Consider the following 25279-nt stretch of genomic DNA (forward strand, 5'->3'; position numbering starts at 1 on the left):
TCTGTGCTGAACTGATCCTTTAACGCTTTTTTTTTTAAATTTCTACTAGCTAGAATGTCCGAAACAAACTCGACATATTAGCTAGTTAGTTTGATAGTTATTCTGTCAACAAATGTGTTCGATGACAACAAATAATTCGTAACGTAAAGTTGAGACAGTCATACAGTCCTCGATCGCGACTAGATCGCTGTATACTGCTAATATATAGATTTAGGCCAGCCTAAAAGCGTAGCTCCTGTGCCGGGTTGTTCAAAGCCCGATTAAGCTAACCCAGAAAAAAGTAGAATTTTGATTTGAGTTTTGAAACTTTGCGGTGAGGTTTTCTGTATATCGTTTGGCCTTCTGGTTTAAGTTTTAATAATCACCCTATACACAAAACAAAACAGCAAAAAACATTTGTATAGAAGAAAAAGTTATATTTTGGTTAACTTTTAATCCTGGGTCAGCGTTAACTGGCTTCCGAACAATCCTGCCCTGTTTCCAACAAGTTAACCTAATATTAGCCCGCGATCCAATCGATAACCAGCACTTGGTCGGCGGTCAACTCCAAAAAAACACGTGACCTCAAGGAGCTGTAAACTTGGGCCCGCGATATGGTCACGTGATACTGGTCAGCGGATACCTTGTTTTGACAGGTGTCAATTGATCATAACGTGGATGTCCAATATCAAGGAAGTACACGGTAAACCAAGGTCGCATATCTGTCAATCTATTATTTGGAGTATGGCCGCCATGTTGGGCAAATCCGTCGTCGTCGCCGTCGTGCATACGCGCCCACGAGCAATACCGCTAGCCATGATAACCATGAGAAAATCAACTCATGGGTTTCTTTTTCTCTCCTATATGAGTATGGGGCTCCGCTTGGCGGCCCTTCGGGTCGCCGGAGCTCCGCTAAAAAGGTACCCTTTCTTCGTCGCTAATTCTAAAGAGAGACTCTTGCTCTCTTCACTAATAATCATCATAACAAATTTAAGAAAATTAAGGCAACCCCGCAGTAACTCAGAACTCAAATATTTCGCAAACCAGTCAAATGATGGATCACTGATTTGCTGAGCTCAATTGATGACAAATATACTCAGAAACGTAAATTAGTGATTTAGACTGGATCTCTTAACTGTTTGCTTTTTTCACTAACTTCATTGCGAAATTTAATTGTCGCGAAAATTAAAAAAAAAACACTAGAATGGAGTAAAGTAACAATTATTTCACAAACTTGCTAAGTTCCACCCCCAACACAAGCTTGAACAAACCCAGCGACTACTTTAGCTACTATTCTCTTTTTTCCCCTTTATTTTTCACCCGCTTTGATTTTAAATATTTACACATTCTCCGGTCTTCACGTCAGCTATCCAGTAAATTTATGTTACCACTCATAAAACCCGCGCGCTCGGTTGCTTCGAAAGAAAATGATTTAAATTAAATATTCATTGACAGCTGTATATCAAATAAATGTTACAACATTGAAAAAAGCCATGATGACCCATAATGATTAATGAACAAATCATAATTGCAACCAATATTAACATAAACAGTCTCACTGAAACAAGATGCACTGTAAAATAATTGCTGTGAACAGTGATGTGAATTTGATTGATTTTTTAAGTAATAAGATGCACACTCGAGTAGAAAGAAGGGATAATGACTTTGTTATCAGTTAGATGAAAATAAGGCTAACCTTTGAAATACATGGTCACTAAAATATTCCTCATCAAATCCTGCTACCGCGGTCAGCACTCAGGCTCACACAATGGAAACAACAGTCAAACATTCCTCGTTCTAGAAGCGAAATTCAAACTGGAATTACTTGCACCACATAAAAACTGAGACAAACGTTCTTGGTTTAAACGTCTGTGAGCACTTAAGTAGTTTAGTTCTAAGAATAGATAATGACTTTTTCATTGTATTGAAAATAATTGAAATACAGTATATCATTTTCTCTTTAATAAAGCCACCATCACGATTGAAACGTGCAAGGGATTACAATTTCAAGCCATTTAGCCTTATAGATTCGTTTTTGCTCATTCTATATTAAATGCTGTAAATAAACTTTTTCTCTTTACCACTGCTAATATCATAACGAATGCAAACTGAGCAAGAAAACAAAACTCAAACAAAGGCTGTTTACTTCCGCAACTGTCAAACAAATTCAATCACCCGTAACTACAATATTCACTCACTGACAATTTAGTATACTCTAAGGAATACTGAGCGATGAAAAACATTTTCACTCCTTGTGTGATCCGAATTGGTTTAAAATCGCCATCGATAAAGTCGAAATAGCACAAGATCAAGAGGACTTTTTCAACCATTAGAGATAAATCAACGAAAAAAAAAAAACAATCAAACAATACCTCTTAGAACAATACGTATTGTTCTACAGACTTGTTCAGACGAGAAGCGCATTAACCACTAAATGAAAAACAAACGTTAAGTTGAATATGAAAAATTTATCTGAGCTTTCAGAGGCGTTTTCTGAACAACTTGACAAGCTGTCGATGTAAGCCTGTGATTTTTGTTTCATTGTTGCTATCTGATCACTTTATATCTAAAGCACTTATTCTTTTTCCATACCGTTAGCTGTCCATTGTCGCATCAGACAATCCCGGAAGACACTACGCAGTTATTTTGGAGGTAAGCTATGATTACTAACTACAATACAACTGTCTTGGCGAAGAAACTTCAACCGCTTTAAAAACGAAGAAAATAATTCCTTGTGGCTCTGTACCCTTAACTGGAGACAAAAACTTTTAACTAAAACTCGCAAAGTCCTGGCAGTCAGCGAGAATTATAGATGATCGCCTTAATCCTGGTGAATTTATCAACTCAGCGGTCGAGTTTTCTATACTTTTAATAAGCGAAAAATTTTCTTAGTTAAACTCTGTGCTGAACTGATCCTTTAGCGCTTTTCGTTGAAAATGTTTTACACCTAGAATGATAAATTAAACTTCAGAGACAAAACTCAACATATTTCCGGGTTAGTTTTTCTGTCAACAAATGTGTATGATGACAATAAATATTTCGTAACGTAAAATTGATACAGCCCTCATGCTTGATTGAAGCCTTCTATACTGCTAAAACCTTGGATCTCCGTGTTTTTCAGTCAGTTTTTAAATTCAGTTCCTTCATATATTTGACTTTTAAATTCTCCTTAGTTTACAGTTTTCGTGTTCGTCGTCTCCGTGAGTGAACTGTCCGGAATAAATAAAATAAGCCAAGTAATTATGCACAATCAAAGAGTTAATCTTTGTAATTATTTTTCTCTTGATCCTGGTTTCTGGGCCTACTAGAGACTTAACGGATATAGCTACGTTTGATCACGATTTGCATGAAAATAACAACTCACAACTGAAAAAGAAGAAAGAAGTGTGCTAGTTTTGCTACAAAAGCTAAATAGATAAATCAATATGGTATGATCCAAGGCTTCGAAATTTCGATACACTGACGCGCCACGTTTGTAATATTATATCATTAAGAAAGGTTCCTGCCATTTCAGTAGAGAGGAAAAAGCGTATTTTTTACAGTTCAAAAAGCATTAATCAGTTTATTAACATACTTCATGGTGTATGTTATATTTGTATAAAGTTAAATAATGTGTAAATACTAACTCATGCAACAGGGTTTCAGTTACAAAATAAATTTTCCTTTTGAAATAAAGGTAGAAAACATGCACCTTAAACTTGAGAACAACGATTTTTACTATATTTAACAACAGACAGTTTTCTCAGAGGTACGAGCTTGTTATCGCTAACAAACCAAACTTTCATAGTCATATCACGAATAGAAGGCGTCATCCCATTGGACACATCCAGAGTAAACACAGCGTTTTGGCCAATAGTTCTGGACGTTAGAATAAACCTTGAATTTTTATTATTTTTGTTACACAGTGCGTCACAAACCTGTTTTAACGAGAACTTCTTTACTTAAAGAAGAGAGAACAATTTTGTTCACCTAAAAAAGCATTTAGCTCCAGTTTTGTAAAGCGACATATCTCACACATTCAAGAAACTGACGATGTAAGCTTCCATGCAGTTCTGGTTTTCTTTTACATATACAACATCCTCGGATGAATGAGATCCCGGGGGGGGGGGGTACTCCCTTATATGGGCTGTATAGGTATGTGCGGCCCCAAAGGGTATGGTTTTCAGCCGTTTTGGTCATAAATAGGGTATAGATTTTAGCTGATTTTGGTCATAAATAGGGTATGGTTTCTGCAATCTAGCCTTCATATGGGTAAGCTTTTAAGACGAAGCCACTTTTTCATCATTATCGACTGAGAGAAAAACAGCAAAAGCCCTTCACAACTTATGTTTATGGTAACTTAACATTGGTCTGAACTAGGGAACCAATCATAACGCAGGTCTGAAACAGGGTCAAAAATAGGGTTTCGAATTTTTGGTCAGGTCATTAATAGGGTAGGGAATATCGCAGATTTTGGTCATAAATAGGGTAGGGGTTTTGGGAAGCGGGCCGCACACCCCCACCCAATTTTTCTGGAAGTACCCCCCCCCCCCCCCCACCGGGAGTAAGATGTTGATAATTAGCCCAATTTCCCAACAAAAGGCGCTGTTTTAAGAGTCAACGACATATGTTTATTCATTGAAATCTTGATCTAATGGTCTACTTTTGATAAAAATTGCAATAGCGCACTGAACGCTCAAAAAGAATGATATTGTGACTATGGATGGTGATGTTAAATTGGAAAAGTCTGCCACAATTGTTGGCATTCTGTTGTCATGTCTTGGAAAAGTCGCTTAAAACTAATTACACTATAAATATCTAAATTTCACTACATATTTTCCTTCTGGTGTTATAGGAGCATAGACGATATTATGAGTTCCCTTACCTCTGGAAAAGATATCCCGTTAAGATGTACTTGCTCGCCTCCTTCGTTGCACTTGTTCGTCCCATGTAAAAGACAAAATCGAGATTATTCTGTTTTCCCATCATGTTCGTAAAAATGCAAAAAAAGCAACAACTTCGAAGGGCATCCGTTTTATTTTGAACATTTTCCTTTGGCAAGACCGTTCTAGTTAATTTTCCACTTGAAACAATCCATTTGAAGCTGGTGATTTTTCGACAGCTTCCCGCCAAAGATATCAGTTCATCGCTTTTAAGATTCTAAATGTACTTGCACCAGAGAGGAAGAAGAACAGGAAGAAGAAGAGGAATAGAGATATGTTGTCTTGCAAATTTGATTTTTCGAAAAACTGATGTAGCTACCGCTCCCACAATTCTTAACAAACTGATTACCATTCGAGAACAATGAAATTGGGATACCAAACTCGTTTTTTACTTATAAGCACTTAAAGCTGAAATTAAGGATACTTCTGCCATAGTTTATACCGTTGCAACGACAACTTGCGATGTCAAGAAAATGATCAAAAGTTGTTCTTCAATGTTTAAGAAGCCCTGCACCTAAGAAACGACCGATGATTTCCGGCTAAAAAATAAAATCGGCCGATTTTTATCTCTCAAGTAGAGGTTACCGAATACTATTTAAAAATGAATTTCTTTTGTTTCAGTTTCGCTTTAAACCAAAAATATCGAGCCGCAAAGTGTTTCCGTCTGAAAGCAGCAAAATCAGGCCGAAAATAAGTCCCCGCAAAAAACTGTTTAGAAATTACTACCGCAACGCAAAATAATGAGAAAACTACACAGTGTTGAAGAAAAAGGCCTTTTAATGCAATATCATTCGATAAACATCAAAAAACTGCCGAAGCGATTAACAAATAAAGTTTCAAATATTGCATACTAAATTAGATGGAGCGTTGGAGCTGATTTTAAAATAATTATTTCTCAAAAGTTCAACGCTTTTGAAAGCAATCACAGTGATGAATGAGACATTGGAGGAATACAAATCACGTTTCTGGAAAAACATTTTTCGGCCAAAGTATATTGACCTTGTACAAAGCGTTCAAAGTTACCGTTTTTACCGTTATCCTGCTACTTCGGCGAAACGCTTCTCTTTTGCCAATACGGCCGTGGATAGCGTGGTAAACGCCACTTTAAACCTTGCTAGGCATTCAGAGACTATCCTGAGTAGAAGGATGTAGAATTGAAAGAGAAAGGAAGATGAAAAATACGCAGACAAAGAAAATAACTCGAAATTACCATCTGCTAACGAAAGTTGAATCTGGAAAATGTCGTCGCGTGACAGCGACCAGTGACGTCATTGGTCACGTAAAGGTCGCAAGAGCGTGGGAAAACGAGTCTGCAATGTCCTTCGGGCGGTCAGCGGCTAGAGATCCAGTCGTGACCCCATAACTCAGATCACGCTGCGGCCAAAACGGTGTGGCGGTTGGGGAAGTTTTTCTTTTTGAGTGACCATCATTTGTGAAAAATAACATAACATTGTTCCACTAAACGTTTTCCACTAAAATTGTTTTCCCATTTGTGCATTCGTTTGGATTCCACCGCTATTGATACAAATAACGTCAATGGCCGCTGTCACGCGACGACATTTTCCAGATTCAACTTTCGTTAGGAGATGGTAATTTCGAGTTATTTTCTTTTTCTGTGTATTTTTCATCTTCCTTTCTCTCTTAATTCTACTTCCTTCTACTTAGGACGGTCTTTGAATGCCTAGCAAGGTTTAAAGTGGCGTTTAACACGCTATCCACGGCCGTATTGGCAAAAGAGAAGCGTTTCGCCGAAGTAGCAGGATAACGGTAAAAACGGTAACTTTGAACGCTTTGTACAAGGTCAATATACTTTGGCCGAAAAATGTTTTTCCAGAAACGTGATTTGTATCCCTCCAATGTCTCATTCATCACTGTGATTGCTTTCAAAAGCGTTGAACTTTTGAGAAATAATTATTTTAAAATCAGCTCCAACGCTCCATCTAATTTAGTATGCAATATTTGAAACTTTATTTGTTAATCGCTTCGGCAGTTTTTTGATGTTTATCGAATGATATTGCATTAAAAGGCCTTTTTCTTCAACACTGTGTAGTTTTCTCATTATTTTGCGTTGCGATAGTAATTTCTGAACAGTTTTTTGCGGGGGCTTATTTTCGGCCTGATTTTGCTGCTTTCAGACGGAAAAACTTTGCGGCTCGATATTTTTGGTTTAAAGCGAAACTGAAACAAAAGAAATTCATTTTTAAATAGTATTCGGTAACCTCTACTTGAGAGATAAAAATCGGCCGATTTTATTTTTTAGCCGGAAATCATCGGTCGTTTCTTAGGCGCAGGGCCTTTTAAGTTAACAAATCGAATGTGGTTTAGCGTTGTCTGTAGTCTTATCGACGATATGCGTCATCACAGTGGTCAAAATGTTGTGGACATACGAGACGCAGCCGAGTGAGTCCACGACAAATTTAGTTTAAGCCTATATTTCAGCAAGACTTATGCGAGAAGACATTCTGGAATAACACAAATTACTCAGCCAGTCTAATACGACTTTGCTCTGTGCTACAAGTTCTATATTGCACGAAAAGTTCAAGTTTCCTCTTTCCCACAAGATCCATAGTCGGAGGTAGCTTATATACTTCGTCACAAGTACTTTTATTTGTATTGACCAACAAGTTTTTGTTACGTAGGAAGTGATTTTCCCACGTTTTACACTTGTTTTCAGAAATAAGCTTTACATTTTTCACAAGTTATGGAGCAACAAATTGTATAATTACATTACGCTGGAATTGAAGTTCTATACTTCACCACAAATTTGTATAGGTATTTAGAAGTAAGCTCTATATTATAGTTTTTCATTCGGGACAATTCTTATATTATGTTAGAAGTTTTCTGTTAAAAAGTTAAGAGTCTTATATTGCACAAAAATGTGTCTACTATACCGCAAGTCATTAATTCGGGACAATCCCAGTTAATTTTTGTTAGAAGTGTTCTATTTAAAAAAGGTTTCTTATATTTGAATCCCCGCTGACGGCCTTCTCTTTATAGCGTCCACTTGGTCACAAAGCTGGGCGGGAGTTATTGTCCTGGCCTGGTGCAGACCCATAATTTTTGCTCTCACTGAAGCCACTCTACAACGGCCTGATAATTTTGTCACGAGGTGAACAGGTGACCATTGTAGAGGTTTAACTATATTTTGTCACAAGTTCTATCCGCTCTTTATTAGCAATTCGAGAGTACGTTTTCTATTTTGCTGTAGGTTTTAGGCGTGTATTGGGCAACAAGTTTTTCAATTTGACGCAAGTTTTAAATTGCGCAGGAAGTTGGTTTGCCACAAGATTCGTATTCAGAGACAACTCTCATATTTAGCTACAAGCTCTATTGAGAAATTTGTTTTATATTGCGCAGAAAGTTTGATATTATCCAAGCGGTTTTACATAGTAAGCAAGAAATTTGATATTACCAACAACAGAGGTTTATGCAGAAATCAAGAGGTATTTATTACATGTCCAGCTCCGCGAGTTGGCAAGACGAACCTTCCAACCGGCAAGATTGGGCTATTTTGCCTGCTCGGGTCCTGCAAGAAAGTGTTGTTCTTAATGCCATCAAGAGATCATGGTCCCTTGATGTCATATAATAAATCCTTTATTTAATGAAGCTTGTTAAGCCAAGATGGCTGGATATTGCCCTCGTCCTTATTTTTGCATGTTTATCGTTGGACCTCGACTGCGCCTCGGCCCACAAACACACAAAAAGGAACTCGGCAAATATCCTGCCGTCCTGACGTCACCCTTGGTCAATGACCAATATATCAGTAGTCTATATAAATGGCATTTTACACACGAGCTTGTACGGACAAGAAACGGACCAAAGCCAAACGGTGTAGTTGTGGAAATTATTTTTCCTCTTCACTGAAATGTCCTGTCGTTTCACGTTCGATCTACTTACTACTAACATTGTTTTTCTTTTTTTCCGCTTTTAGATTTGTTGCTTTCGAGCAAAACCCTGTTGATTGACTGTCTCAGTGCTTCAGAGGTAAACCGTGTTACCAACTTAACCGAATTTGACTTGTTCAACCGTCTTTTTTATGAAATATCGAAGTTTTAGAACAGAAAGACAGGAAAAGACAATTTTCGTCTAATTTCACATCTACATACAACGTTGAAGACCGCGCTTTCAAAACTAAGATATTGTAATGAATTTTCCACGTCTCAAATTTCTATCCTATACTGAGGTTCGAAATGTTAACGGGAGATAAGTTCGGTCAAGAGAAGATTGAATAATAAGCACTTAATGACTGGCCCGAGGGAAACAGTGAGTTATGTTTCCCCGAGACCCTCATTGAGGTCGAGGGGACACAAAACTCACTGTTTCGCGCGGAACCAGTCATCAAGTGTTTTGTTATACCTCCCAACTCAAAATAGGAAAAAATGCGAAGAAATCTTTCGCTTGAGAGAGCTGGCTGACTCACAAATTTGCCGCGGTTTCAAGGAGCACGACATGATCACGTGCGAGTGGAAAGTTCAAGTTGTTGTTTCCCCAGGGAGTTAGCGAGTTTTGACCCACGACACGTGACACGTTCTACTCCAATCGGAAAACGTATTTGAGTTGGGGGGTATAACAACTTACATAGATCTTCTCTTGGTTCGGTTACATGTACGTCCATTTCGTGGGATTAGTTATTGTGATATTCTGCTTGCAAACAAAACAGGCAACACGTCTCAGATCAACATTTTTCTTCTTTTAGAAATTTTTACTCATGCGACACAATCATGGCAGAGAAAGTTTTCAGAAAGTGGTCTTCCTAGTCATCATGTCAGGAGTTTTGCCGTGCGTTCAGCGGTTCGAACGGATACAGTTGAAAACTTTTGCGACACTTGAACAATACAACGTTAATAAACAGCCAAAATGAACTACTGAGGACTTCAAAGACGACTGGGCATTAGAAACTTTGTTTAAGTTTTTTTCTCAAAATCTACCGTTATGGACAAACCTAAAATTTCAGGAAAATTAAACCTGTGAAGCAATTTTGACTAATTTTTGAGGTAGACAAAGTTTGACATTCTCCGATTTTAACTGCATTCTCTTATTTAGCCTGCTCGCAGGCTAACGTTGGAGCACAAGCGCGCGCGGCGTAGCCGCGAGCGCGAAATCGAGAGGCAAAGCCGCGAGACGAGAAGACTCCTCTCCGCCGGACCGCTTTGTTCTTCGCCGCTCGCGTGTATGACTCAAAGGTGAGCCTGCTCGCAGGCTATTACTTATGCCTGAAAAAAATATTCTGTGAAACACACTGGCTAATTTTTTTTTCCCCCAGGAGAACTTTGCCATGAGAATGACTATCTTTGTGGTGTTCAGTGTGTTGCTGATGTTGTCTTTGAATCTGGAGGTGGAAGCACTCTGCTACACTAATGGTTGTAGTGTCCCTGGCAACCTTCCCTATTTTTACAAACGCCGCTTTACTCCAGCTTACAACAAACACGACGTCTGCTACGCCTGTGTAAGAATTCTTGGTTTTCATGTAACATAGTCCTATTCCAAAATTAGAAATTATCTTTCCTTCCGAGGCCGTTTTAGTTTCATCAGATAAAAGACCCTATAGGAACGTGACGTTTGGCAATGTTTTAGCTCGACAGAGTTCTTCTTTTTGTAATAGAGCACTCCAAGCTTTTGCGTTGCGTGACATGAAAATGGCGGCCCGAAAAGACTGTCGCGTAGATCAAAAGATGAGTTATCGCTTCAGTTTTTGCGAAATAAACGGTGCTTGCACTAGATGCACTAGAAGAAGCATTTATTTCGTTTCAATAGCAAAACTCAACGACAGATGTTTTTGTTATTTTACGGCCGCCATGTTTGTGCCCCTCCGAAGGGCGCAAACATGGCGGTTCCATACAAAACTCTATAAATTTGGGTGACACACTTCTGTGAATAACGGGCGAATGAAAAACAGCAGAAACCTGACTCTTGGCGAGGTTGTTTACATAGCAATCATCTATCATATCCCAGATTCTTGAATTTATCTATTGAATGGTTACGATTTTTAGCTTTGATCACATGACTGGTGAAAACCGAGAATTATCGTTTAAGTTGATCTTGAAATTACCCAATACTGGAATAGCCAAGAGTGGATGAGTAGTGAAAGAGTTCATCCTCCATATGGGTCTTATTCCCAAAGTAATCCCTCTTATGTTTTTGTGGAGGACGGAAAAACGTGTAAAACCGCAAGGGCTGTCCACGTGAGCAAAATTGTCAATTTTTAGAAAACAAAACTGGGAGAAATCTATAACCTTCATCATCTCTTGTGAGAAAAGCTAACAATTTCCCAGTAGCAAAAAGGCGGAAAAACAAAACGTTAGTTTACCCTGAAAAATAACACGAACTAAAAGAAAAAAATCGAATGTTAAAGGAAAATCTCCTAATGTCGACCCTCTTGAGTAGTCCAGTAGTTGTTAAGATTGTTGTTAATATTTCAATACTCTTCACAGGGCACTCGCAATGGATGGAGTCGATATCAGTGTGACCGGGCATTCAAACGCGACATGGACAGGCTGTGCCAGAGCCTGAACTGGGTCCAAAAGCCCTTCTGTAGGGCGGCTGCTCTGGATTATTACAACGCAGTTCGTCTCTTTGGTTGGAATTACTACGATAACCCTTCCCTGTGGTGGTGCAAATACTGCCCAAAGAGCAATGGTAATCCCTACAGCGCCCTTGGACGTTAGACAGACACAAATACGAAGATGAAGATATTCCAAACAACAGAGGCATTCTTAGAGTAGAAAAACTGACATGTAATCAATGGTAGAGCCACTAGCTGATAATAAAGCTGTTGACAAATTCAATTAAATGTTGTGTTGTAAATGAACGAAAGGGTAGCCAGTGAAACAACGAAAACACTGAGCTTGGATTATTGTTACCAAAACGTTAACACGACTTTCCGCGATGCGAAACTTATTTCTCCCAAACTAATCGACACAAGTTCATTCGTGCAGTAGATGGGAATATAGAAACTAATCACTTTTTTAAAAAAAAATCAAAACTATCCCATCTTAATTTTTCCATGCTTGAGGACATCATTGGAAAGACTGAAATCACACAACCCAATAGTGTTTAGGTCGCGAAGAAGACGAAGAATCAATGCAAAAACTATGTAAAGATGTTTTGAGGAAGTTATGTTTTGAAAGAATGCTACGTTATTTCAAGTGTTTTAAAGATTACTTAAAACTTGTCATACCGCTGGAAAAAAAGACCGCTTGTGACGTTCAGTGTCAAACAATGGAGGAAACTGTTGAAGCATTTAATAGGCATTTCCATCAATACCTCTGAGACGAAAACTGCCATACGTATCGATAACATTGTTTTATTATTATTATTTTTTCTTTTTCCACTCGTTTTTACTGACCAGACTTTTCAATATATCCTTCCCTTCCCGGATGAAATGGCAGTCCAACACAGATTCGTTTCCAGCAATTCCTTAAGTGGCTCCTAAACAACGAAATTCCAACTTCTTCCCTGACTCTTAAAATGGTATCTATTCTCTTCTACCTCAAAGTCTTCGAGTCACGTCAGAGTACAAATAACCGATACTCTTTTATACAACTGGCGTAGGCTTATCTCATCAGATGGTCAGAAATGTAGCAGCTCTAGTAAGAAGTTCCATTTAGACTGTGTTCCTTTGGAATGATCCGTATCTGGATCCAAGATTACTCGGATCATGAGGCATCAAAGGAGCCGATGAATCCAGGCTCTGGGTAAGGATTCGTTGATTAGTTCCTTGAAGCACCATGATCTGAGGGTTCTTGGATTATTAATTCTGATTCAGATCATTCATTCCAAGGCAATTAACGCATCCTGGCTCCTACTCAGTAGAGCCTGCACCAGACTCCAGCAGGGGGCTTTCACTTACTTTTAAAATTCTGAAAATTGACGGGGTGGTTCGTGTCTATCCGGTGACAGATCAGTCAGCGACCCCTCCCGCTACAAAGTCCTAGCATCTCATCATGCCTACCACAATTCGATAGTAGGAAATGGGGCTCACCGGGCTCGTTTTTGAGTTATAAGCGCTGGAAGCTATAAAATTAAAGGTGTTTTTAACTGGTCATCCTATTGCTAGCTTAACTTATTGTGCCACGAAATTGAAACGAACATGTTCACCAATGATTGGGCAGTTCTTTGATACCACTGATTGTGACATAAACCGATACAGTGTGCTTATAATGACCATCAAAATCTATGTCTTGGAAAAAGTGCTGGAAACTGTTTTGAGCCACCTTAAGTTTACGTGAAGTAGTAGTTTTGTCCAAAATATTTCGTTACCCGTTCGCTGCCTTAATTTTCGTGAAACACGCCCACGTCACCAGTATGGTCATCTTTGACTCTAACCTCACTTCTCTCTCTCAAATGATCAAAAACTGGCGCTCAAAGAAACTCATCTAATTTACCACGCTGAGGCATAGAAAATATCTCCATGCGTGAAGAGCACTAGTTTAAACTCGATGGGTTGAGACCTCAACGCTAGTATGCTATTCGACACCTTGACTGACTTCTTTCAATATTCAACAGGATTTCATATAAAGTCCAGCATTAGGAATTTGGTTTGTATACACCGGCTTTTCGTTTTCACGTGGACGGAAAACATTTTGAAACCGGAGCTTCACGAAAACGATAGCGTTATGTGATTTCCCGGACCGAGTTTTCCTCAACCACAAATCCAAACTGGCCGGTGATTGTTGCGTTTTCAAATTCCCCCAGCGTAGTGTGGACGGCAAACATTAATTGCGTTTTCAGAGTGAAACTTCCGTTTTTCCGTTTTCCCGTTTTCGACACCAGTAAATTAATCTCACAACCTTTTTTTCTGTGACGATTTAATTTCTGTACATTTGAATTTGTTACTGTTTTGACATTATATACTTCCTTGACGATTTTTTGGCAAATTGCGTTTTAAGAAAGAACAAAAAGCCGCATGTGTAATTTATGCAAATTATCTACATTTACCATTATATTTTACCTGGAATTTATATGTTGGTAAGGATCACTTTAAGCGTTAATTACTTGGCGTAGACTGATTTCTGTTGCAAATTCTTATAACTAAACAAAACACAAGCAAAGCGCCATTTTGAAATTATGCAAATGAGTGGCGATTGATTTTAAAATATTACCGTTTCCCCTTTGTAATCACTTGGGCTATATGAAGATGTTATTGGGTGTTATAAAATTTTTCTGTTACAATTTGTCCAAGGTCTAAGCACAAAGTGGCCGGACTTTAGTGCTAATTTGACAACTGCGCATCTTGAGAAGTCAATCTGCAAGGTTTACAAACTATTATACACTTAGCGTTTTCTCTTTTTCGTGACATGTACATCTGTATATGAGAAATACTAATATATCAACTTGGTTTGTTGCTTGTCAAATAATTACCTGAAAATCGTATTCACAAGACAAAAGATTTCAAAAATAACCCTAAAGGACAAGGGATGTAATATTTAAGTAATAGGCCATATTCATATTCTGGAACCAGCTTGCAATGGAGGCTTATGCGATTTGCATTTCACAAGACTTACCGCATTAGCCTCGGTTGCAAGCTAGTTCCACTCCAAAACCAAGAATACGAAAATGGTCCATTAGACTTAAGTTAGAGTTGAGGAAGTCTCTAAGTATCCTTAAATAACCCATAAATGCGCACTCTGATTGGCTCAAAGCCATGTTTCTATCACAACACAAGTTCAAAAAAAAATTGACTGAAGTAATTTCTAATGGATGAGAAAAACATTCGATTTACAAACACTTACAAGACACTGGGAAAACTAAATGCAGCCTAAGAGAAACTCCACACCGTTCTGTGCATTCTCTCAAACTTCCCCGACGCTCCTCTGTAACTTTAAAGAGACATGCTGCTCCTAAGGAAATTGGCTTTAAGTCCAGTTTTTCTCAGTCACTCGCCTATCTAACGTGAGATGACTGTAGCTAGACATCACTAAATGTATCACTGCCTGGGCAAATTGGTCTTATAAATGTGCAATAGTTCAGGCGGGAAGAATAGAGAAGGGCTGGCGGCAAATAACGTGACATGGACATTTGTGAAGCTTTTTTATCTTGCAGTGTCGGCCTCATCTCAGGTAAGGTTCAGTAGCTCTACTGTACACACTGAACGCCATCAGTTCAAGCCAGCGAAAACCAAACAAGTTATCGTTAAACAGCACAAAGTGGCCCGGTGTCCACTGAGGAGACATGAACCCATGACTAGCAATCTGTCCTCTGCCGTGATATCTAGGGACAAACAGGTTAAACAGGACACAAACAGGTTAACTAGCTGCCAAACGAAACGAGTTACTGGCGGGATTCAAGAAATTTAGTGTCAGACTTGGCGCACGGACCGCAAACCGTCCCTCCATTTTTCCTCAGGGATTAGTTTCTACAGAAGCCGTTGTGCTACGTCGGCGTCCAAGCTAAACAGTGGTTGATTCACTTGAAGTTGGTAAAGGTAAATACTCAGGATAGCGAATTTGGCAAATACATTTTAAGGTTTGACCCTTCGTTGGTGCTTTCCACGCGTACCGGTTCACAAGAAACGATACAGAAGTCGACCCAACAATACACTACAGCTAACCACTTACTCTTAGCACTGATCACTTCAGCGGTAGAGGAGGACAAAGCCCCTTCGTTTTAGCAAAATGAAGATGAGCGAACACTCGAACAGTCAACTTTACCCCAAATTCTATAAGGCGGTTAATTAATCTTGATCAACTTCAGCTGATCATCAACTCTGACTACGTTTAAAGGGTCCGAAACTGCGCTTTCCTGGTCGCCAATACGACTAAAAATTTTGCACTGGCGACCAGAATTTCACAACTGGTCGCCAGCGGGTGATTAACTATTTCATGCCACGATAATTACACTAACAATAACTTTGATTTTCAGCCAAATCGATTAAAATAAAATTCAAAGCCGCCCGCCAATTGGTCACTTCCTTTTTACCTTTCCGCTGCTTTTGAAGTATAAAACCGATTTTCCTGTTATTATAAATCTACCACAACGTCTCACAGCGACGATCAGCGCGAAGCTTCGTTGCCATGTTTTTTCAGCGGTTTCCCATAACATACGTATTGCGGGTGCAAGACACCACGTGCGTTCTTTCGCCATGAATATTTATCCAGGCGATGTGGTGTCCAAAGATGTTCTGAAATCTTTCCGCAATTTATTACAAGGTGGAGACGGAACATCGCGAAGAAATTAGATGAAGATTTAGATATTCTCTGGGCGTCAAAAGGCGGAAATGTAGATCTGTCAAAGTGGTCAAAAGATGATTTCAGCACTGGTTTAATTCCTGATTACATCGACTGAAAATGTTTTGCCGGCAAGCCCGGGCGACCAAAAATTTTGGTTTGTGTTTCGCTGCAAAGTAAAAATTTTATTGCCACTTTTTGGCGACCACATTTCTCCATTTGGCGACTGAAAAAAAAATTTCAGTCGCCAGTTGGCGCCTGCCGAAAAAAGTAAATTTCGGACCCTGGTTTAAGTTTTGTCCTCTTCCTGCACAAGGAAAAAATACGGGACTAACCGTGACAGTCTAAATTGAGAAAATTTGCTCCTCAGGAGAAGGACAAGTAAAGCAAGAAAGAGTTAACAAGAAAAAAACAACGTTAAGATTAGAACATTGAGCTAACAAAGAATTACCCACTAAGGTATATTACTAGGAATCATACTGGGCAAACGACTTACAGAAAGCAAACAGCTTTAGTAGTAATCATGCTAGCACAACAGAATACAAAGAGACAGGAGACCATGGCTTAAGACCAAGAGAACAAAGTGAACAAAGGGCTTAAAGATGACTAAGGAGCAAATACCAGCAATACCGTGTGCACAATGCATATCATGTCTATACCTGGCAAGGCAAACATTGGGATAATTGGTGTATCTGGCTTCATAGGCAGAGGGTAGGGTGAACTCTCGATCACGACACACGCCTAAATTTTGTTCTTGCTCCGCAGGCTCTAGGTCATCAGTGATAGGCCGTCTGAGGTCAACATCAAAGGTTATCTGACCTCCTGGCACATTAGGATCTCCCTACAGGTGAGTAGGTACATTGTTTGTTATTAGTGAACTAGCACATAATGGAGAATTTTTACCAACGCGTTCGACTAAAAAAATTTCTTTAGTTAAATAACCAACAGCACTCATGAGGAAAACCTACAGAAAACGTGCCTAAATTTTAATAAGAAAATTTCTCTCTGAATTGTACGACTCGAGGTCCAATTTCTAATCGTATCAAAAGCAAATTTCGAGATTATGAAGTCTTAACAACGTTATTTTGAGCGAATAAGTTAGTAGTGTTTTATAAGTTTTACAAATAGTAGGAAAACATGGATGGCCCAGGTGTTCAATTACCATTTACAGATATCAAATTACAAACAAGTTGTCATTGGATACCTGTAACTGGACACCCACATGATCGCGCGCCAATTACGTGAGAAATAGGCTTGCTGAAAACCAATCAGAATCGAGAATTTTGTCATAGATACGATTAAATGAAAAATTCGGCCTGATTTGTTGCACTATGCTTGCTAGCGAACTTATAACTGCATACAAGTCTATTTACAAAGCTCAAGCAAAATAAAACAGCTTAAGCGGGATATTCAAGGAGTGATCTCGCTTGGCTTGCACGCATATAAACTAAGGGAAAAATAATTAGCTATGGACAAACAAACATACAGAAAGATACGCTTCAAAATTAATTAACCTTGAATAAAATCATAAAACTTTAAACAAGTACTATATTAAGATCTGACGTCCAAATCACGGTCATAATTATGGCTAACTTCGCATAAACTATAGCAGACGATGAAGTGAGCTACACTGAACATGCTATACAGTCTGTTTACTGTGGTCCATTAAAACGCACGACCAATGTATTGCTTTCCCGACCATTTCAATCCACCGTGTAACCATGTGAAGCTAAAATGTGATGCGTTCTGATCCTACACACTTTTAACAAAGGAAAACAGATACACACTCTGTGTTTCCAAACTGTAGATGAATACAGTTGAACAGATTAACCTTTCTAGAACAGTCACCCAAAGATTCCGCAGCGTGCAGTTCTCCGCTGTCTTTGACGCCAAAACTGCAGCTCAACATGTCAAATTTCCGAATTTCGCCAGTTTCAAGCCGAAAGTTACGTTTTGAACGCCGAATCAACATAGAGAATTTAATAATTGTTACATGCTCGCAATTCGATATACTACTTCTCGTTTTATTCGAATTCTTACAAAAGTCTTTCCCATTTTCGCTTCAAACTCTTAAAAACGTCGAGGCCACAAAAACCGAATAAGGCGTTGAATTTTTGCGCTAACCCGCTGTAAACCCGAAGACAGAATTACGTAAAAGTTGTAGAGCTGTAGGCGTTGTTGAGCGTTTTCAATAAAAGAAAAAGGTATCTAATTTATCGGTGTATAGGCTAGAAGATAATCCTGCCCGTTTTTAGCCTGCGTAGCCCCATCGTTTTCGAAGTGGTACCAATCAGGACAGTTTCAGAGGTAGTGCTCTTATAGGATTTGTTTGTAAACATTGCAACGCAACAACTGAAAACTTCTTAATGACAATACAAGCAAGAAAAACATTAAAAAGTTAAACAGCATACTGAGCAATGCAGCTACCAAGCTAACGAGCTGTCCATAAATATTTAAATTGAATATTTCTGTTCACATACCGTTATCTTCGTGCCTGTCATTTTATAGTCATCAACAGTAACCATGACCAATTCCACTCCGTGACTGCTGTAGGTACCCTGCAAAAAGTGACCATCAGCTAATGATAAGTGCTGTAGTGACACAATTACCTTGAAGACCCATTCTATTCAATCTATTTTGTTTCGCTCAGCCGAATAGAAAACATATCTGAGACAAGTAATACAACAAATAGTGAAGGGAGCCGCCAGCAATAATTGAGTTCATTTACAAGAATCTGAGACACACTGAATATAGGTTACAAGCCAGAGCATAAAAGAAAAGGTTACACGCTATTTTAAACAACGATATTTATAAAAAAAAACAGCCTTGAGTTAACTGGTCGGCGTCAAGTGGTGTGATATTCACAAGGAGTGATATATAAAGGTCTAATAAAATTATCCCAATGGGAACTAATACAAAGCAACCTAATTAAACACCTAAAAGAAATACGTTACACTGTACATTGGGAGCAGGCCAGTTTATTCAGTTCACCTTAACCAGGGAAAGGACCCATTCTGACATATTAATTCTGACTAATGTAAGTGGCTTGTTCAACAATTCCAGTACCTTGAACACACCAGGAGTCATCACCAGGTCATTAGGGGAAGGCCGTTGAAGATTGAGGAGTTCAAACTGAAGTGGTTGTCTGGAATGAAGCATACAGACAGATAAACAAGATTGCCTTAATAATCAGTTATTCCATCTTATAATAATAAGATGGAATCCCATTCCAAATACATCTAGCTGCAACAAGTTCTTATCTGAACTAAATCAAGACAGTACAATCATTATGCATGTACATGAATTTGTGGTGTGACAATGAAGTTTCAAACTCACTAATAATAATAAGTTGTTAAGTTACACATTGCCATGACTACAGTTGCACTTCTTTTTCTCCGTTTTCTCTTTAGTTTTAGTTTCAATTGTGAAGATCTATCAAACACTCAAGACAGTGTTTGACCACACTCCCAAAACCTTTAAGTTCATCAAAAATATTCAATTCTCTTCTCAGTGTTTGGAAATGTGGTCAAACATGGTCACAGTCTTTCGTGTTTGATAATTACATTAGAGCATTTTTCTATTGCGTGTCAAAAGTAATCAGGCAATTACTCTGGTTTTGGTTTTGGTTTTAATACAGTTCAAGATTGACTGACTAGTCTAACTGGTAAGTAACTGATTTGGTTTTCGAAAACCTTTTTGTTAACTACCATAGTTCACCTAGGTGTTCAAAGTAACCAAAGATTATTTATTAAAATAAATGAACGATTACCTGTGCAAGGAGTGCATAGTAACATATCTCATGAGAACAAGTTGCACCATGTGAGGTTGAAAAGATAGCAAGGTTTCGTTATTGTACTCTTCCTTCATCCACCTTCTCAAAACACCCATGCCCTACAAATGTCAATAAATAAAATAATACAGATTGGTCAAAGAGACTTCACTGTTTGATAAAGTGAATACAAAGAAATAAACACTTCAATTCACCAAGCATTTCAGCAGGTTCCACATCTCCAGAAAATCAGAATTCCGCAAGGTCAGCCAAGGGTTTATATTAAATAGAGCACAGGTGGGGAGGGGGGAGGGGGAGGGGTAATTCAGGCATACAGTACAATGCATTTTTACACCATTAAAATAAGGCTAAAATACCGTAAATCCTCAAATTAGCGCCCCCCTCAAATAAGCACCCCCTTCAAATAAGAGCCCTTCCTATCGGCCAAAATTTAAAATAAGCGTCCCTGCCCCTCAAATAAGTGCCCCCCTCCCCTCCCCCCATTTTGAGGATGAGTAATGAGACAACAAAGGATGTATAGTTTTTGTCATGTAGTATTAGATTTGTACATTGTTTCAGTTTGTGAACACGTTAAGTCAACACGTTGAACATGTTAAGTACTAACAGTGCCACAATTTAAACTTTAGGATCAGCTTTTTTTGTAACGCGCAGATGATGTATTAAAAAAATGATCATGTCAGGCCACGATTTGGGAAAAATTTAATCAGCGCCCCCCTCAAATAAGCGCCCCTGTCTTCTCCTAAATTTGAAATAAGTGCCCCGGGTGCCAATTTGAGGATTTACAGTATAGTTAAATGTAAACTTGGAATATTATCACAGTCTGATTTTGATTCTCTCATTGGTGTTCTTGGTGTTCTTTCAAAACCCCTGGACACAAATTAGTAACTCGAGATTCAAATAAATGAAAAAGAAAAACACTTTACTTCCTTGTAATATCGGGCAGTTCCAGAAAATTATACTTACCTATACCATGGACAACTGTTTGGAAATTTTGAGCACAAGGGGGAGAAGGGGGGTAAGGTTCTTTGCACTGGAAATTTTCTTATGATTGAAATTCAGAAGAAATGGGGGGTAGGGTATTTTGGAATTTCCAAAGGTAAGGGGGAAAAGGGTTAAAATATGGAAGCCGTCCATGGCTGGGTATGGATATTTTATGGAATTGCCCATTCAACGTTTGTTTGAAAAGTTAAGCCTGCAGTGATCCAATACATGAAGGAAGAAGCACAAAACAAGGCTGCAATGTCGTGACAAACCTCTTCTCTGTCTGAAGGGATTTCATGCTTTGAAGAGCTGTTGCACTCGATACAGAACTGACGTGGTTTTCCTTTAACGTCATCTCTTATCTGTCAGTGAAATTCAATGTCAAATAATTTTCAGAACTAAATTAACTCTACTAGGGGGAGTCTACAAATCAAACACAAACATACGTGTATGCTGCCCAGCCCCCTGGATGGGACACATGTTTCACTGAATCTCACAGCCCAGAAGGACTGGGATATTCTCGTGCGGAGCAAGGACAGTGAAGTGGTGAGGGCAGTTGCCTCCCACCTGTGTCACCTGGGTTTGAAACCTGGACCCGGCATCATAAGTGGGCCGAGTTTGTTGTTGGTTCTTGCCTTGCTCCAAAGATTTTTCTGTTTTCCTCCCTCCGTAGAAACCAAGTGTCTGAACACTTCTAAATTCCATTCGATCTGGAAACAGTGGGTGAAGAGCCTCCCTGTGGGATGTGCCACAGACTGCAAATTCCTATTTGTTTTATTTTATTTATTTTATGAGCTTTGCCCCTTGAATCTTGCCAGGGGGAAGGATCTGCTAACATCAACAAATAATTACTTTTCAAAGCTTAATAAGATTGCTGAACTTACTCTGAGGTTTCCACTGTGAGGATTTTCTTCCCAGTTGCTATAGCATAGAATCACTGGTTCTCCATCCTGGACCCCTATAGCGAACATAAGCTTTGGTCTTAATGCACTTGTGATATCAGGGTCGTATGGTGCACGACAATCAAAAGCCTCAATCCTTCCTGGAGAAACCTGGGAGAAGAAAATCAGAATAAATTACTACCATACTGCTTTTTCTAAAATAATATTATTAATAAGTAATGAAGAATAAACAAAAGATGTTCTGAAACAAATGAATGACAACCATGTTGGCCTCAGAATTTCAGACAGTATTAGTAAAAATTCCGACACGGCGTGCATCAATCATTAAAATCCAGAAAACATTTCATGAAAAGGCATGACTAGAACTATTAAATCAATTAACAATAAACTACTGACAACAACTATAATTTCACCTGTTAGCAATAACAATAAACAACTGACAATAATTATAATTTCACCTGTAAGTAACAACTGTCACAGAAGGAGATTGGAAAAAAATTTAACCGGGAGTCAGTGAAAAATCCTCTTGAACAAGATTTTTTTTCGTTAATGTTAATAAAATAAATAAAAAATACTGAATAAACACGTAAATGAAAGTACCGGTATTAATTTTCAACTCAACAAATCAAAATTCAACAACCTTAATTTACGATTACATAATAACATGTTCAGTAACATCACCGTTATATGTAGCAAACCACCATAAGGATTTATGTTGCATTTCCATACACCAAGTAAGCAGCCAAACTTGTGTAGCACTTAACACAGAGAAATTGGGACAAAGATAGATAAGCGTTAAGAGAAGACAATTATTATATAGCACCACAGCTTAAACAATAAAAATTACACATTCATAATTTCACATACGGTAAAATTCTGCTAATAAACCCTGGGTTTATACAACTTCATAAGGAGTTTTTCTGGAAGGTTCCAGATAATTTTTTGATGCAGGGTGTCAATAAGCAATTCCAACGGGTCAATTCCCACTGTTCCCATCAAATCATTATAAATTTTCTTTTAATTTGTCAGGTCATGTTGCTGACCTTGTCAGGTTTTTAACCTGAGACCCCTCACTTATCTGGGACACTGTTTGGGTGGACTTATAATCAGAGCAGCTGTCATCCAGGGGGGCTTATAAGTGGTATAAAAGGGTGTATTGAAATAAGCTAATGAAACCAACATTGAGTAGGATAAAAAGATGTTTTATGCTCTTGGGAACAAGAAACACAAGGCAAATTAAGCAAGAAAACAAGTACACAGGGCACAAAGATCATTGTATGAATAAGTTTCATCATAATGGTAAATAACTGCTGAGAAGGTACACAAGGTGAAGGAGGGCTTATTTCCAGAACAACTGTTTTTTGGATACATAAAGAGGGGTCTATAACTGGAGTGGGTTGGGGTGGGGGGGGGGGCTTATAAACAGGAAGTTATAGTTAGAATTTTACAATATCTGCAACAATTTGTAAATAGGCCATATGAATCAGTTGCTTGTAATACACCCTGTCACATTGACATAGAAATCACCCTGTAAAAAAGCATGTGGTGAATGATGTACTTCTGTAACTCTGCAGCAAATTTAGAACTAATATGATTTGTTCTGACGAGCAGAACTGATCATGTGAACTTTTGATGATGAAATAAATTATTGATTTTCCTTTCTTTACATTTTGTAAATGTAGTGTTTCCTGAAAGAAAAAGATAACATAATCTATTAAATGTTTCTTTCTACAGTAGCTATGGAGTTGTATCATGAAATGGGGAAACACTCAACTTCAGATCACATTTTTACAAAGCATTTCTTGCTCCTCCAAACTTGTGTGTCCATGTTTTTTTTACTTAACAGGAACATCGAATATGTTTCCTATTTCTCAAATACATTGTCATATTTTTAAACTTTATGGTTTGTTCTTTTATTTCATTATTTACCAACAACATGTAGGTCAACATTCCTCAAAGCACACAAAGCAAAAAACCTACCAATGATGTACAGTTCCCGAAATGAAGAAAGAGGCCACTGATCAAGAGATGACACACCATAATCTAAACACATAGTACAATAAAATTAACAGCCACCACGTGCTATAATCTTAAATTCATTGTCTAATTTTTATATACATGCATGATATTGTGAAGTTAAGTTAAATAAGGTCATTTTAAGTAAATCAAATTCAGTGCTTTAATATTAACTGTGATCAACTCCACGTCTTCACTTGTAAATTTAGGCTAACTGCATACATTAATCCTGCAATCATTTCCACTTTTCGTGCGGAATATAGTGCTTGATAAAGACACAACTGAAGTCTAAATGATACATAGATGTGGCAAAATCCACACCTTCCACGACAATAAAGCTATCTACTTCAAAACCATGCTACAAAGTAGAAAGCATGCCTAGATTTTAAAAATTTTCTGGCTGAGGAGGATACCTGTTTCCAATGCCTACACTGTCTTTCATCTTCATTGCATTTTTTAAGGTCGGTTGGTAAGAGGTTAACATTTTGGTATAATAATACATACTGATGATGAAACCATGCAAACGTACAAGTTTGCATCAAAGCAAGAAGAAGTTCAAGAAATTCACTTCTTGTACATACACAAGGATACAGTAGGACAATATTGATGGTAACAAGTTATCACTGAAACTGAAACTGAAACTGAACCACAGTTAAAATGCATGTGAATACTGCTGTGTTCAGCTGAGAAAAGTTGCAGCCCAAAGAAATCATCTTTATATTATTTATGAGACTTAGTAAATGGGCAAAAAGTTTCTATCAATGACAATAATACTCTCCTGTTGAAATGAATAAACTATGAAGTTTTAGTCAGTGTATTATTAAAGCTTCCTATTGCATGTAAGCTCCATAAAGTTTTTTATGCAATTTTCACACTGAGACTATGCATCTGTCTGTGAATGGTGTCAAAACAGTCCAGTTCTTTACATGTATCTCAGTTTAGTTCAGTGCTGACAATGATGTTCACAAAACAACCGAGACTAGCCACTTGTACAGTCACAAAGTTTCAGCCCCGGCAAAAATGTCTAAAAATTGTAGACATAATAATAAATATTTCCTCAACTCTGATTGCGTAATAAGGTTGAATTGAACCAGGGTTTCTTTTGCCCTTGCCTGTCTAGATGTGATTGACAACCTTCCACAACAAATGGAACCTTTCGTTCTCTTTCGCTTGATAAACAAGCAACGACAAGCAATATTTACCTCTTTCACACAGATGTTGCCAAATTTGGTCTATAAGAGAAGCATTACGGAATCTTTGGCACGTCTTTGCTACCGTACCAAGATCGAGACCATCTAGGTGCTTGAAAATCGAGGCCAGCACCTCGTTGGCGAGGTTGAAAATTTTTGCCATCTAAATCATCTCAATTTCCCCAGTGAATCGGATAGGTGAATTCGAAAGTGTTTTTGCTCGCGTCGGCTGTATTTATCTTCCGCCATTCTGAGAAAATGTTTTAAAATATCATATGATTACCAAGATGCATTGCGGACTTACTAGCTCCAGGACAACGCGAACCAAACATTA

At 38.3% G+C, this 25279-nt stretch overlaps 2 protein-coding genes across 6 annotated transcripts in view; one reads left to right on the forward strand and one right to left on the reverse strand.

The window, feature by feature from the left end:
• Positions 1 to 25279, forward strand: part of LOC145464767 (uncharacterized) — a 57517-nt gene that overhangs the window by 6716 nt on the left and 25522 nt on the right. The window contains exons 1-4 of one of the 5 annotated variants that reach the window (XM_081448560.1): positions 1791 to 2631; positions 8833 to 8885; positions 10165 to 10347; positions 11333 to 11850. In XM_081448560.1, coding sequence (XP_081304686.1) covers positions 10177 to 10347; positions 11333 to 11566 — 405 coding nt within the window. In that variant the 5' untranslated portion in view covers positions 1791 to 2631; positions 8833 to 8885; positions 10165 to 10176 and the 3' untranslated portion in view covers positions 11567 to 11850. Of the gene's footprint in view, positions 1 to 1790; positions 2632 to 8433; positions 10348 to 11332; positions 13536 to 25279 lie in introns of those variants that run through there. The other 4 variants (XM_081448559.1, XM_081448558.1, XM_081448557.1 and 1 more) reach the window with 4 other exon arrangements.
• Positions 13533 to 25199, reverse strand: LOC145464752 (F-box only protein 31-like). The gene is made up of 10 exons (XM_081448540.1): positions 24958 to 25199; positions 23720 to 23782; positions 22421 to 22497; positions 21722 to 21889; positions 21110 to 21199; positions 19836 to 19957; positions 19133 to 19211; positions 18547 to 18624; positions 16726 to 16907; positions 13533 to 15110 (listed from the first exon to the last, which is right to left on the reverse strand). The coding sequence occupies exons 1-10, from the start codon at positions 25106 to 25108 to the stop codon at positions 14951 to 14953; spliced, it is 1170 nt and encodes a 389-aa protein (XP_081304666.1). The 5' UTR covers positions 25109 to 25199; the 3' UTR covers positions 13533 to 14950.

The sequence above is a fragment of the Orbicella franksi genome, chromosome 13 (genome assembly GCF_964199315.1).
Source record: "Orbicella franksi chromosome 13, jaOrbFran1.1, whole genome shotgun sequence".
Lineage (NCBI taxonomy): Eukaryota > Metazoa > Cnidaria > Anthozoa > Scleractinia > Merulinidae > Orbicella > Orbicella franksi.

Excerpts from the sequence above, each read along its gene's own strand:
- LOC145464752 (XM_081448540.1), bottom strand. The coding sequence starts at position 25,108 with ATGGCAAAAATTTTCAACCTCGCCAACGAGGTGCTGGCCTCGATTTTC. Across the intron at positions 19,958-21,109 it reads TCCCTTCAGACAGAGAAGAG|GGCATGGGTGTTTTGAGAAG; the intron begins GTTTGTCACGAC and ends TGACATTTGTAG. Across the intron at positions 16,908-18,546 it reads TGACAGGCACGAAGATAACG|GGAGATCCTAATGTGCCAGG; the intron begins GTATGTGAACAG and ends ACTCACCTGTAG.